This window comes from Epinephelus fuscoguttatus, linkage group LG20, assembly GCF_011397635.1.
Source record: "Epinephelus fuscoguttatus linkage group LG20, E.fuscoguttatus.final_Chr_v1".
NCBI classification, from domain to species: domain Eukaryota; kingdom Metazoa; phylum Chordata; class Actinopteri; order Perciformes; family Serranidae; genus Epinephelus; species Epinephelus fuscoguttatus.
The window spans coordinates 25,497,711-25,511,665 of NC_064771.1; the positions used below are offsets into that span (position 1 = coordinate 25,497,711).

The 13,955-nt window shown below is 40.7% G+C and overlaps 1 protein-coding gene across 2 annotated transcripts in view; it reads right to left on the reverse strand.

The window, feature by feature from the left end:
• Nucleotides 1-1,181: 1,181 nt before the first annotated feature.
• The window catches only part of LOC125881109 (carbohydrate sulfotransferase 15-like), a 59,634-nt gene continuing 46,860 nt past the window's right edge, over nucleotides 1,182-13,955 (reverse strand). For both annotated transcript variants that reach the window (XM_049564119.1, XM_049564120.1), the window contains exons 4-8: nucleotides 13,794-13,937; nucleotides 8,544-8,700; nucleotides 5,479-5,635; nucleotides 2,368-2,515; nucleotides 1,182-1,717 (exon numbers count right to left, since the gene is read on the reverse strand). In XM_049564119.1, the coding sequence (XP_049420076.1) occupies nucleotides 1,518-1,717; nucleotides 2,368-2,515; nucleotides 5,479-5,635; nucleotides 8,544-8,700; nucleotides 13,794-13,937 (806 nt within the window). In that variant the 3' untranslated portion in view covers nucleotides 1,182-1,517. The remainder of the gene's footprint in view (nucleotides 1,718-2,367; nucleotides 2,516-5,478; nucleotides 5,636-8,543; nucleotides 8,701-13,793; nucleotides 13,938-13,955) is intronic.

Sequence of the window (13,955 nt, forward strand, 5' to 3'; positions counted from 1 at the left end):
TTGGTGTCACATCTCCAACTTAGTAGAGGCTGTTACTGGGCTGTTCATTAACAGATGGATCTTATCATACAGTTATGTAGGCCCACTCTCTTTCCTTTACTGCTTGTTTGATCATTAGGGCTGCAGCTAACGATGATTTTTATTATTGACTTATCTGCTAATTATTTTCACGATTAAACAATTACCGTCTGATCTGTAAAATGTCAATTAATTTGGAAAAATGCGCATCACAATTTCCGTCTTCAAATTGTTTCTTTTGTGCAAGTAACAGTCCAAAACCCAAATATTTTCATATGTACTACATTATTTAATATTATAAACAACAAAGAAAGGCAGAAAGTTCTTACATGACATAGACCCAGCAAATGTTTGACATTTTGCTTGAATAAGGACTGAAAGAAATATTTGATTATTAATCGATTATCAAATATATTGCCACATATATATATCGTCACAGCCTCAGCACAGTGACGATATATATTTTATTTCAATATTTTGATTTTTATATCTTAAGTGCTAGTGTTAAACATGGTAGCATAATGCACATTTTACGTTTATTTGAATGCACATTTCATTTCTACTTTATTTTGCTTTATATTTACACACGTTACTTAATACTCATATTCTTACTTGTTTTAATTCTCTATTCTTACTGTAATAATTTCCTCTTGGGGATCAATAAAGTGTGTCTAATTATGAAATAGTTGGCCATTCATTTTTGATTGATTAATAGACAAATTGTTGCAGCTCTACTGATCATGCTGACAGTGGCTTAGAGCTGAAATTCATTCATTTTTTTGTTTTTTTTTGCCCACATTGAATTACAAAAATGTATCTGTGAGTGCCAGTGCTCTGTTTTTAATGTTTTTATTTTCAGCCTTTGGTGTTGGGGGGGCATTTTAAAGATTGCAACTACATGTGGATTCCAGTAGAGGGTGGTGTTGTTTCATTAAACTTGTGCTCTGATTACAATCCTCTCTATTCAGTGAGCTTGTTCTCAGTGTATAAATACAGTAGAGGTACACATGGGAGACTGAATTATGATCAAGGCACAAAGTCTTTTATCTGCTTGGATGTATTCCAGCTGTATCGGACAAAAAGGACGAGCGCTATCATTCTTTCAGTCCTGTGTGGCGGTCTATCTTTTAATTAATCAAACCAGACTTAAAAAGACAACACAGTTTTAATATCTTTGAATTCACTATTTAATTTTGTACATCTGGTCACAAAAAAACAAAACAATAAAGACCTGCCAACATCTCTTTCTCTCTTGTGTTCACGCATTCTGTCTCACTCACACACACACACACACACAAAATCACCACACTCTCTTGTGCTATTTTCTATCTTTGATTCATCTCTGCTTTTATAACTTAGAAAATAATTTAAATTAAGAAAGGAAAAAACATTGATTTTCATGGGCACTTGAGAGAGATGGAGCTCAAACGAACGGGGCTGGCTGACACGTCAGTGGTTTTCTTTTTTTTTTTTACTGAAGTAAAAGGGAGATGGGTTGTTCAGAGTTTAGAGTTATTCTCCCAGAGGAAGGAGTCATTGCGCAGCACTTTGGCCAATTTCTCATTGAATGGCGTGTAGAAATCCCGCAGGATCTCTTTAGTGATGGGCAGCATGGGTCCCAGGTTTTTGTCAGCCGGCCTCCTGGTGTTTGACGCCGGACTCCTTGTGATCTCTGACTCCTTTTCTTTTGTCAGCGGCCCTGTAAAACACAAACACACACACAAACACTCCTTTTACATCCCTTCTTTTATTCTGGGCCACTTCAAATTTTGCCGCAGCGCTAAACAAATGGAACAAAAATACAGTAAAGGACTCTGAAATGTCACTGTGTACCAGCAGCGCTCTGAGCAGAAGATTTGACGCTATGGGAGGTAATCACATCTTGGCAGCTCTTTGAAGAGCTAAGTCTAAGCTGTGGGGCAATTAAAATGTGGGATGAACCAGAGAGAAAGGGGGCTTCCAGACTACAGGGTAAAACTGTATTTGACTGTCACATGTATACCCATATATCTACTGTATGCCCCAAGGAAAGGTTGGCATCTCTGATACTGAAAGTATAGCAGGTGTAAGAAAGTTCAGAACTGTATCTGAGGGAAATTTAATTTTCGTTTCTACGCTAGCGGCTATTCACGACTTCAAAATCAACATAATTTTCTAATGCAGTACATGCACTGCTCTTTGTTAACATGGTGGCAGAAAACCCTCATTATGCCCCTTGAGTTCTTTTAACTCTAAATGCAAGCATTTGTGGCTTAAACACATGCTTTTAACATTATATATCCCTACTTGTTTTTAGTGATAAGTGCGCTCACAGACAAGGTCACATGTTGGGATGTGTTGCTCACTCACCCAGGCTGAGGAAATCAAAGACTTTGTGCATTGTGTATTTCCTATTAGAAGCGTGGTCTTCCAACCTCAGGACCAGAATCTGTTCCCTGCTGAAGACGGTCAGCCAGTCCATTAAGTACACAATGTACAGGCCAACTTGCAGCCTGACCTGAGGATACAGAACAGGAGAATCAATGTGAGATAACTGAGCTCTATCCAAGAAACTTCCTCCTTAGTGAAGGGGACACAGGGGTGCATGCATTGTTAAACTTCTTCGAGGAGATGAACAGAAGGAGGGAGGGAAGGGAGGGAATTCAACCAGCTTTTTCTTTCATCTTCCCTCCTGCGTACGGCTGGGTAATGCTACTGTAGGCACCGTGTGGGTATGTGGACAGACGTGCTGGTATCATGTGGTGTGAGTGACTCAGGGATCTGAGAAAGGAGTTTCCTCTAGAATCAGAAAGCTGCATCACTAACTGCAAGTGGAACACATACTTATTATATACCCTTACATGATGTTGTATTTTGTTTCACCCTTTTTGTGAATTGTATAATTAAAAAATGATTAACATTTGCCCGTTCTACTCTCTCAACAGTTCAGTTGCCAGAGGAAAATGTTGGCATTTCACATTTCTGCAAACCACAAATGTTATATTGGTATATTTCATATTATCATTTTAATGTTTCTAAAGTGATGTAATATATAAGCTGACTTTGTCAAAGGAAGGTGAAGGGGATGGTGGATGGTGTGTCACCTTCACAAGATGCCTGCCAAGCTGCTGACCACTGTTTGAGACCAACAAACAACAAAAACAGTTGTGTTTTAGCGAGTCATTGCTGTGTTTCCATCAGCTTTATAGGCTCCAAACGGAGGTGTTTTGCAGTGACTTGTCAATGTGTTTCCATCAGTTTTTTAGGCTCTAAATATGATGTTTTGTAGCAACCTGTTGGTGTTTTTTCAGCAGCTTTTTAGGCTCCAATTGTAGGTGTTTTGTCATAACCTTGTTGTTAAATTTCCATTAGCTTTTTAGGCTCCAAACGTGGGTGTTTTTAGCGACTCGTCAATGTGTTTTCATCAGCTTTTTAGGCTCCAAATGGGTGTTTTGTAGCAACCTGTTTGTTTTTTCACAAGCTTTTTAGGCTCGAATTGCAGGGGTTTTGTGGATACCTTGTTAAATTTCAATTGGCTTTCAAGGCTCCAGACCTGAGTGTTTTGTAGCAGCCCATCAGAGGGTTTCCATTGGCTTTATAGGCTCCAAACGTGGATATTTGTAGCGACTCGTCAGTGTGTTTTCATCGGCTTTTTAGGCCCCAAATATGGGTGTTTTGTAGCAACCTGTCAGTGCCTTTCCAGCAGTTTTTAGGCTCCAAATGGGTGTTTTGTAGCAACCTGTTGGTGTTTTTCCAGCAGTTTCTAGGCTCGAATGTAGGTGTTTTGGGGCAACCTTGTTGTTATGTTTCAAGTGGCTTTTAAGGCTATAAACATAAGTGTTTTGTAGCGACTTGTCAGTGGGTTTAATGTCTTTTTAGGCTCCAAACGTGGGTGTTTAACAGCAACCTGTGGGTGTTTTCCCAGTAGCTTTTTAGGCTCCAAATGTAGGTGTTTTGTAGCAACTTGGTGGTGTTTTTTCAGCAGATTTTTGGACTCCAGTTGTAGGTGTTTTGAAGCAACCTTGTTATGTTTCAGTTGGCTTTTAAGGCTCCAAACGTAAGTGTTTTGTAGTGACCCACTGGCACTGCTTTTTGCAGATGTTTTTTATAGAGACATTCTGCTTTTTCTGCCCAGATTGTGGCTGCAAAATTGGGTATTTTCAATCTTTTTTTTTTTAACATAACCAAGTTGTTTTTGTGCCTAAACCTAACCACATGTTAACCACAGCATTGTTGAAGTGTGAACTTTCATCTGCCACATAGTAAAGTGTAAATGTAACATATCTGTGGTCTGCAGAAACATACAATACCAAGTATTTTCTGGAGATTGGGTTGTTGTTAAACTGAGTTGTTTTTTTCTGATTTTCAGGCACTGAAAGTTGAATATTTTTGGGCTTTGGACACTTGGTGTTACAAAACAAGCAATTTGAGGATGTCACCTTGGCTCTGGGAACCTGTGATGGGTGCATTTCACTATTTTTGACACTTTGTAAATTAAAATATCACAAAATTAATTTAAAAATATCCCTGAAAATAGATTGGCTGCTGATCTTTTGTGAGATTTCACCAGAGCATTTGCAGGTAGCCTAATTGTTGCTGAAATGGATTTTTAGATAGATGTGACAGTTTATTGCAGAACAGTGGGTGTAAACAAAATACCTTGTTACTCGGAAAGGAATTATCTTTGTGTCCTTGTGCCTCTTTAGCAAAACTGAAAGGCCATTCAGAATAAATGATTGCAAGCCAGGCCAGCAACTCTTCCTTTGTTAAATCAATTTGGTACAACAGTGAAGGCCAATTGTGTTCTCATGCTGGTGTTTATTCCTCTTTTCTCCCTGGACTCTAATCTGTGCACTAAAACTTTTATCGAGGAGCCACAGGCATGAGAGACCGCTGTAAGGACAGCTGTAATGCTTTTCACATGGTCTAATAACTCTGAGGAGATATTAGTGGATGGACAATTAGGCCAGTGGCAGAGAGTGAGCATGCTCCCAGAGGGCCATAAAGCTTGTCAGTGGCAGTTGGAGAGGAGGACCTTTTGAGTACAAGGCAGCCTGGAGGGGGAGCCAAAAAAGGACGGTCTCCTCCTCCCCTCTCTCAGCCAGTCTGCCTCAGGGCACTGTGGGAAAAGCTGGCCAGGGGCCCAACACTGAGGCCCTGCACTGGCTAACTCTAAGTCTCTAACGCTAAGTCTTTTTTTTGTGCAAAAGAAGGAAGTTCACACTACTGGTAAACTTGGTTTTCTTGTACAAAGAGAGGCTCTAGATGCTGCTCTGCTCGGTGGTTTAACACTGTTGCCAGATCCTTTCATAAAGTCCACCCTGCAAGCTTTAGCATGTGCTAATGAAGTGTGGATTTCACTCCATCTGTCTTTTTCACTTCTTTTTCTATTTCTTTCTTCCCACCAGCTTATACGCTGGTAGCTAAATTGCGGTTTTCTGCCGGGCCGAGAAACAAAAGCGGGAGGGAGGGCACACTCACTGGCATGGCGTTGTTGACGGTAGTGTTGTACACACAGGAGCGCATTGTGTACTCCGTAAGGCACCCCTCGAATAACTGCAGCGACTCTGACACCTTCTCATGGAAATCCTCCGCAGACTTGTTGGCGATACCAAAATAAAGGTAGTCAGAGTAGAGCCTGAAAGACAACACAGATGCTCTGTAAACATTTGAACATGAGATCCTAAGATTTCACTTTTGTAAAAGAGGACATACGACTCATTGTTTTCGGGTTTCACAGATACCCTCCTGAGATCCTTTGTCCTCATTTAAGGACACTACACTTTGGGTTTACTTGATCTTAAACTTAATTCTGCTTACTATAGACCTGTTGTCCTCATCCGTGGACACTTTATTGTGCCATCTAGTGGTAGCAAAACCACAGTACAGATGAAGCCAGTTTAAATCAAGCCCCAAGGAAGTGTGCCAGACTTTGAAGCCAATTTGACATAGTGGTCAAACCATGTTACTATAACTTCCAGCTCTGTCACGTGATACCATTGGGCCCAAAAGAACTTTTTGTTATAGAACTGCATTGTGAAATAGACTGTAAATTATTGGATAATTTTCTTTGTAGCATCACAACCCCCAAAGAAAAACACGTTTCACTATCAGGATTTGATCCATTCAGTCCGAGAGCATTTTGAAAGTCTATAAGAGCCCAAAGAACAAGTCATTTTATCCCTATTCAAGTTAGCAGAGAGCTAAACCAGAACTACCTAGCTCGGCCGGCGAAACTTTCTGGTGCACCTGCTCTACAAGCCCAATAATACGGAAGATCCAGTTTTGGCTTCATGCGCCAATGAGCAACTTTCACAGGAATGGACAGGCCCTGCCTCCAACACTGCATCTAGTTTTCTTTTATACACGAATGGTTTAAACATGTTGTTTCCCATATTTTGTCTTGCATCAAAAATCTGTTTCCTGCATTAAAGGGGCAATAAGCGGAAATTCATCATTTCTAGATTGAAGGAATTAAAAAAATCGCTATGTGAAGAACTAGATGTAGTTTCATCTGGAGTATAGCATGACGTCATTAGGGCTGTCAGAATTGCTCAAAAATGACGTTCGAATATTCCTTCTAAAAATAACTCATAGGGTCGAAGCATTCGAATATTTTTTTTTTCCGCATTATGTCCACAAGAGGGCAAACTAATACAAGGAAACATACGTATTAATACAAGGAAACATAACTACCTGTAGGTATTTTTATTTCAACATAAATGTCTTTGAAAACATTTACACACCTACACATTAAAACACATAAAACAATTATCTATAACATTACATTATAAACGACTGCGGACCTCTTGCTCTCCGAAAAATGGCAGAGAGTGGAACGAAATGTTCACCTGAAGACGACCAGGATCCGACATTACCTCTAAAGAAATAACGGTCGTTGGCGAAGAAGTTGTCAGATAAAGAAAGGGACAGAACCCGGATTAACATTGGCCTTGCATTTCCAAGGTGGAGAGCACTGCGGGAGCTAGAAGGGCTACAATTTGACTCGGAGCTAGCTCTTCTTCTCCTGGGCAGGTAACTTAAGTAACAACATAAAGTCAAATGTCTGTTTTAATTAGTGTTACAGTAACATTAGGCACATGTCGCTATGTCGATTCAATTAAATTTAATGTTACAATCGTAGCATGGGTTAATGTCCGGAGCTTGAGTTATTAGCGGCTCGGTCCCAGCAATGGCTCAGGCATTACGGTTGTGTTAGGTGAGTAGCCCGGCAGCAGAGGTAGAGGGAGGTGTGGCTCATGACACACTTTGTTTTGGTCTACAGGCAGTGCACAACAGCAAACCTAGCGGTGAAACGATTTCGCTTTTTGCCCCTTTAACATCGGTGGTGATCACTGTTTCCCTGAATTGTAAGAAAAGTTTCCAGTATTTCCACAAAAAATGAGAGAAATTTTGATCTTGAGAACTTAAAGCTGACCACAGATTCACACTTGTTTGCCATTTTGCCTCGCTATATTTGCATTTTCTTTGCCTCTTGGGTACCTTCTGGTTGCAGTCTGGCACCTGGTCGCTACCTCACCCAAGTGCTATGGCGGTACACACCCTTAAATGTCCTAAACACAGAGAAAATAGGGCGAAAAAAGGAAAGTACAGGCAAAGGGCAGAGTCTCTGCAGAAAAATACATCGCCATACTCTTCTAGTTGGTCATAAGTGAAGATTGAGAGGGATTACTTCTGTATGAATTGATTTTCTTTGGAAATGCTGCATAGTTTATCTTTAACGACTCGAAATATAACTGTGCAGTCATTCTTTGACTGGACTGGATATGGCTATTGCACTGATATCTTTTTTTGTAAGTGATTGCCATTGGAATGATGCAGGATTGGTTATTCTCTACGAGCTCAGTTTCCATAGAACTGGATGAACTATATTCGAATAAGTGGTCATTAAAAACAGCTTATGACAACGTTTTAACAGATTGCATTCATCTCCAGCCGGAGATATCAATGATGGGCGACTAAAAGGGAATACGGGATATGAAATCTTTGGACTGAGCATAAAAATTGCATGATATAGTGAAATATATTGATCCTGAGAATAATTTTTCATTGCAACATGCATACTCATTGTGGATGTTATACTGAAGGCAGTTTAATAGGAATGCAAATAGGTACGTGGGGTTATATCAATAATGCATTTCAATGGTTCATTTCAATATTAGGACAAAAGCAATTATAGAGAACATGTTCAGACATTCTCAGAAGTAAAAAAAATCAATGTTAATAGCACAAAGTAATCCCAGTTTAAACAGAATGCCTTGCAGGCATCGGTTCTCCATGACTCTGATAAAGACTTCATAATGAAACGTGACAGCCAGACTGAGTAAAAGGCAACGCATCTTCTGTGACAGCAGGTCTTTTGTTTGCTGTAAACAGGAAAAGTATCTGTCTGTATCTGCAGTGTAAACAGCTTTGATAGAGGCACAAAGGTGGAGGTGTGCATGTCAAAGCTGTATCTGCATTGTTATTGCATTTCAGCGCAGATATGCAATAATAAGAGGCTGTAAAACAGAAATTACTTTCACCTTTCCACCGGGTCCCTGAGCATGATGATGAAGCGGGCATCAGGCTGCAGGGCGTGGACGAAGTCCTGGATAAGGAAGGGAGGCTCTCCCTCTGTGGTGTTGTCATAGAAATACACCCAGGCGTTGTTATCCCACATGGTGGACGCGCTGGCTTCTCCTGCAAAACACACCCACAGTGGTTAAAGGAAAAACACGTGCTTAGACCATCATATAATTATGCAGAGACAAAACAAAACAAACACATACAGACACATTTTCATGCTTTTTTCTCACTCTTGGTGTTGCATTTGATGCCTGTAGTTGAATATATGCATACTTTTTATTCTACTTTTTAACATTTTCACCAACAATGTTTTTAAAGTACAACTGAAACGACTAGTCAGTTGGGTGATTAGTCTATTGACAGAAAAAGATCCGCAGTTATTTTGATAATCAACTCATTTTTCATGGTTTCAGCTCTCAAATGTGAGGATTTCCTTGTCTCTAATGTATTACATTTTTTTAAACTGAATATCTTTGGCTTTCAGGCAGTTGGTGTGACAAAAAATTTACTATTTTACTATGTTTTGACACTTTACAGACTATTAAGTAAAAATGAATAGTACAATCAAAAAAAATAATCATCAGATTCTGATAATAAAGATAGTTGTTTGTTGCAGCTCTAGTTTCAACCATTGTCCACATGCATTTTATGCCCTAATGCCTTTGAAGTTGTTTCCTGATTTAAAAAAACGCTTACAATTTATTTAATGGTAAACAAGACTCTCTTGTGACAGTAATGTACCGATTATGCTTCAAACTCCCTCAAAGCTCTTATGCTCAGTGTTTGCATAGCTTATTTGTTTATATGTCATCTATAAGATCCAGTATTCACCTACAGTGTTATTGTTCTATCTGTTTTCGATCATTTTTGTAAGTAATTAGTATAAACAGATAAATCCCCCAATTAATTCCGTCAGAGAAACACGCAGTAATGAGCCACAAATGGAAGTTTGTTGCTTCTTTGTATAATTGCCTTTGAATCGAGGCTGTAACTAACAGACACAGCATGTTCCCAACACACATTCAACAAGTCAATAAAATGAGGGATTCCAAAGCAAGTGCAAAAAAAAAAAAAGCCAGAGCAATTATATCTCCAGCTGTGAGTAAAATTGTGGAAAGACTGCAATCCGCACAGTGACAGCACTGGCGCTCATAACGAGTCAGAGGACATCGTTTCTCAAACAATTTGAGAGCAGAAACTTTATCAGGCTGCGCTGAGAAATGATATCCAGGATTCATTAGGCTGTCTGTGCCTTCATTATCCTCTTATCTGTGAAGTGAAGCTGTGATGTATTTGGAAGGAACACAACACGGGCCTTATCTGCTTCCCTTCCTCGGAGAAAGGAAGGATAGCCAGGGCCTATTTTCTGCGATGACAGCGGCGAGAGTGAAACAGGATCACTGCTAATGCAGTTATGCCTGAAATGATACACACCGTGATCAAGTCTATTTAAAGGTCTCAGTGTCCATTAAAAGGGCTTATTTTGCTCCGTGGGGAGAGGACGTAATAGGGCAAACAAATGGCGGAGCCAGACCGGCGTGCCTCTGGTGTTGGCCGACGGTTGAAGAGAGTCAGAAGGCCCAAGATTCTGGCCACAGGCCTGCACCTTGCTGGGCTCTCTCAGGGCATGGTGTGAATACTGAGTGGAGCTTTGGCACACTCCCCCTCCTTACAAGGATTACTTATTTAAAGAGGGAAACAAAACAGGGCGGCATGCTAAGCTGCGCTCAATGCAGCAACTCAGTCCAGTTTGAAAAGGCTATTGTTGAAAACTTAAATCAGTTTTTCTTCGCAGCTGAGCAGTTCTTTGAGATTGTGTTTGGATGAGGGGAAAAGACAGAGACAGATGGAAGCAGAGGCGCTGGGAGCAGGATATGCAGATAGAGGACGGAGGTCTGTAAGACTTCTCCACCCCGCTGCGGATATTATTGCTGTCCTGACACACAAAAAAAACAATGATTCCTTTATACGGCACTTCAGTGAAGTGGCTAAGTGAAGCAGAAGGAAGTCCAGTATTATTAAGCTGTTGGAGCCTAGGGCTGAGTCACTGGCTCTCTTAAAAATCACCGTCACTCGCTGGAGTGAGAGTGGCTGCTACAGAGCAGCTCTGCGCTTCAGCCTCGCTACCTGCTGCTTTAATAGCAGCTTTGTAATATTGCAGGCGAGATTACAAGTGAAGTTCCAGGCAAGTGTCAGGTCTCCCCGAGCCAAACGCTATTGGCTGCAGCCTGACGAGGGCACAGAGTACTGTCAGTCCACGTTCCTCACGCAGATCACAGCGCTGATACATGACCTGAGTAACCAATATGATTCAGCAGAGGGAGGTCATTCTGACATGATATGACATTTAGACAAAACAGGAAGGCAGAGATTACGCTGAACAGGAAATGTTTGCGCAACCAAAACCACCTGCAGATCTGATTCGAGAGATTGTAGACTGTTTAACATGCAATCACTTGTATCTCTTTGCTTGATCTATGTAATTCTTTATAATCGTCCTGAAATAGATCAGAGTTGCTTTCATTGGAATAGACTAATGCTGATGAGCAGCTTCCTGTCATAGCGTGTCACCCAAAGGGTCTCACATGATGCTGTGCTTTGCTTGCTTGGTCTGAAAAGCTGTGTGTGGTGTTTAGTTTCTGGGTTACAGTTAATCCTCAGATTTATGTTGATACAATGGAAACTGCTTTCTGTATAGTGGCCTTTTTTTCTCTTTATTTGTCATGCAGACAACTATCTTATTGACATGTGTATATTTATTCCATGAATATAAAGTAATGAATGCTGTTTATCTTCTGCGTCTTCCCTTATCGAGGGCATGATCCACTTGTTGAGAGCGGTTTAAACCACAGGTGCTTTCTCCCTGGTTTTCTGTCTCCATTACTGGCAGCCATGGCTGTTTCTTGTTGTTTGAGTACACTACCAGTAAACAAGATAGCCTGAGGAACAACAAGTTTCGCTGCTGCATCTTGTTGGCTCAGTTTTGGCGGGTTGCCATATGCTTCGAGGAGACTAAGTTGTTCATTGAGAGAAAATAACTTTGTTTTTCCCGTCATGATTTCAATGTGCAAGAAGCACCAGCCTCAGGTAACTAGCCGGATGCAGACTGGTTAATGCAAGACAAAGAATCATGGGAGTAAAGAAACATCGAATTACAGTACGTGTTGTCATGCATGAAAACCCCCCAAAATGAACACTGTAAGCGGACTATTGATTACTATAAGTGAGTTATTTAAACAGCATTTGCATAGGTATGATTCTGTCGCAAGGTTTTTGACCCATATAAGTGCAATTAGGGGTTGAGTTGATTACGAGGGGCTGGTGGTCTCACTTTTAGGGATGCACCGAAATGAAAATTTGTGGCTGAAGCCGAAGCCGAATAAAATTAAATGCTTGGCCGAATACCGAGTGCAGAATACCAAATGCTGTTGTTTAGTTTTTCATTAGTTTTTACAGATGAACCCCCTCCAGATTAGTGTTGTCACGGTACCAAAATTGGGACCCACGGTACGATACCAGTGAAAGTATCACGGTTCTGAGTAGTATCACGATACCACAGCAAAAAATAGGCAGATGTGCCTTTTGTCATTTCTAAAAAGATAAATCACTTTTCTATAATACATCAATGATATTTCAATGGAAATATTTTCCTCTGACACGTCACATACCTGTGTGCTGCCGCGGCTCGGCTGTTCAGGTACTTTTGGGCAGTCATGACACCAAGAAGAGGAAATTATTAGACCTGGAGCCTTCTCCATCGCTAGTAAGCCGTTATCTTGCGCCGCAGAGCACTATGGCCGCAGTGGCATATCAAGTGCCAGGTGGCCAGCGCGCGCCGTTATTGGATGGCGCATGGACACTCACCCTCTTGCGATTGGACTTTGAACTTAGCCCACAGTAGTGGTACCTGAGGTACTGTAGTACTACGGTACTCCAACATATCATATGTACGGTGGTGTTTTAGTACCGCGGTCTACCGTTGGTAGCAGTGTACCCTGCAACACTACTCTAGATAGTTCAGTATTACATTCTTTGCAAACCACTTTTCTTCTATCACTCTCAAACACTTTGAAATATCGCCACACTGCCGACATTTTACTCCGTCCATCACTGCACGCTGTGTGATTGCGTCATCAAACACGCCGTTATTATTCTGCCTTGCTTTTCACTTATTCCACCGGATACCGAATGTGTGTTTTTTTGCAATATTCGGCCGAATATATTTGGTTACCGAATATTCGGTGCATCCCTACTCACTTTATCTTTTTTCAGATTACAGGTGCTGGAAAAGGGATGTCCCGATAAAATTTTTTGTGGTCCCAACCTGCACTCGAGTCCTTATTATTGGGTATCTGCTAAGTCCAATCCAATGCTTATATTTACTTAAAAGTTTATTAAATATGACACATTGAAATGACAGCTGTAGCCTACTAGACACTAGACATTTACTTTTAACAAGGTACTTGATTAAAATACTGAAGGTCCTGGCTCCGAACTGTAAAGTTTATAAGATTACATTATTGATAAAGAGTAAAAGTTTCCAGAAACAGATGTGATACAATCAGCTAGAGAGAAGTATCAATGTGTTGGAGAGAAACGAGAGCATTTGATTGGCTTTATTTTAATCCATCCATTAAAATATGCCCGGATTTTCCCTGATTCAGATCGTTAGGGTCGGCCTAGGAAACTTCTGGTACCTTCTAATAAATCCCTGGAGTGGCAGACTTTAAAAGTTAAAACTATGTAAATTAGTGCCCTTGATACAAACGGGATGGAAAGTATTAAAGTCGATGGCTTGTAATTTTTAAAGGGGGGATACCAGAGTCTATAAAGGCACCACAGCTCGTGACACAACCCTTTTTGTCACCAGATACAGCAGCAACTGTGGTTCATTATCATTAATGGCCAATCCAAATAAAGCATCAACAAAATATCTTTTACAGCACATTGCAGATCCTGTGGTTTTGACCCTTGCACGCCTTGTTTTCGGTTGCTTTTAACATCAGTAATTTATTTTGAGCTCATTCTCTGCACTATTGGTTTTTAAACGGAAGGAGGAGTGCATGAATTTGATGATAACAGGGAAACAGTGCACAGTTCAGAAATTTAATTTATGAGGTTCAATTTAAGCTGAATACAACTGATTGCTGATAATTAGTTTTAAATCTAACCATATGTTATTTACCACAAGTGTGACTTTGGCTTACCTATGATGATGTTCGGTTGGGCGGGGCTTCCACTGGCATTGGCTGTGAGGTTGCCCTGGATTTGGTAAGCAGCCTGATCGAACAAGTCCAGGTAGTCCTCCACTGGGTATCGATCATGGAAGCCCTCACTCAGACGGATGATACCTGGTAGAAGAAGAAGAA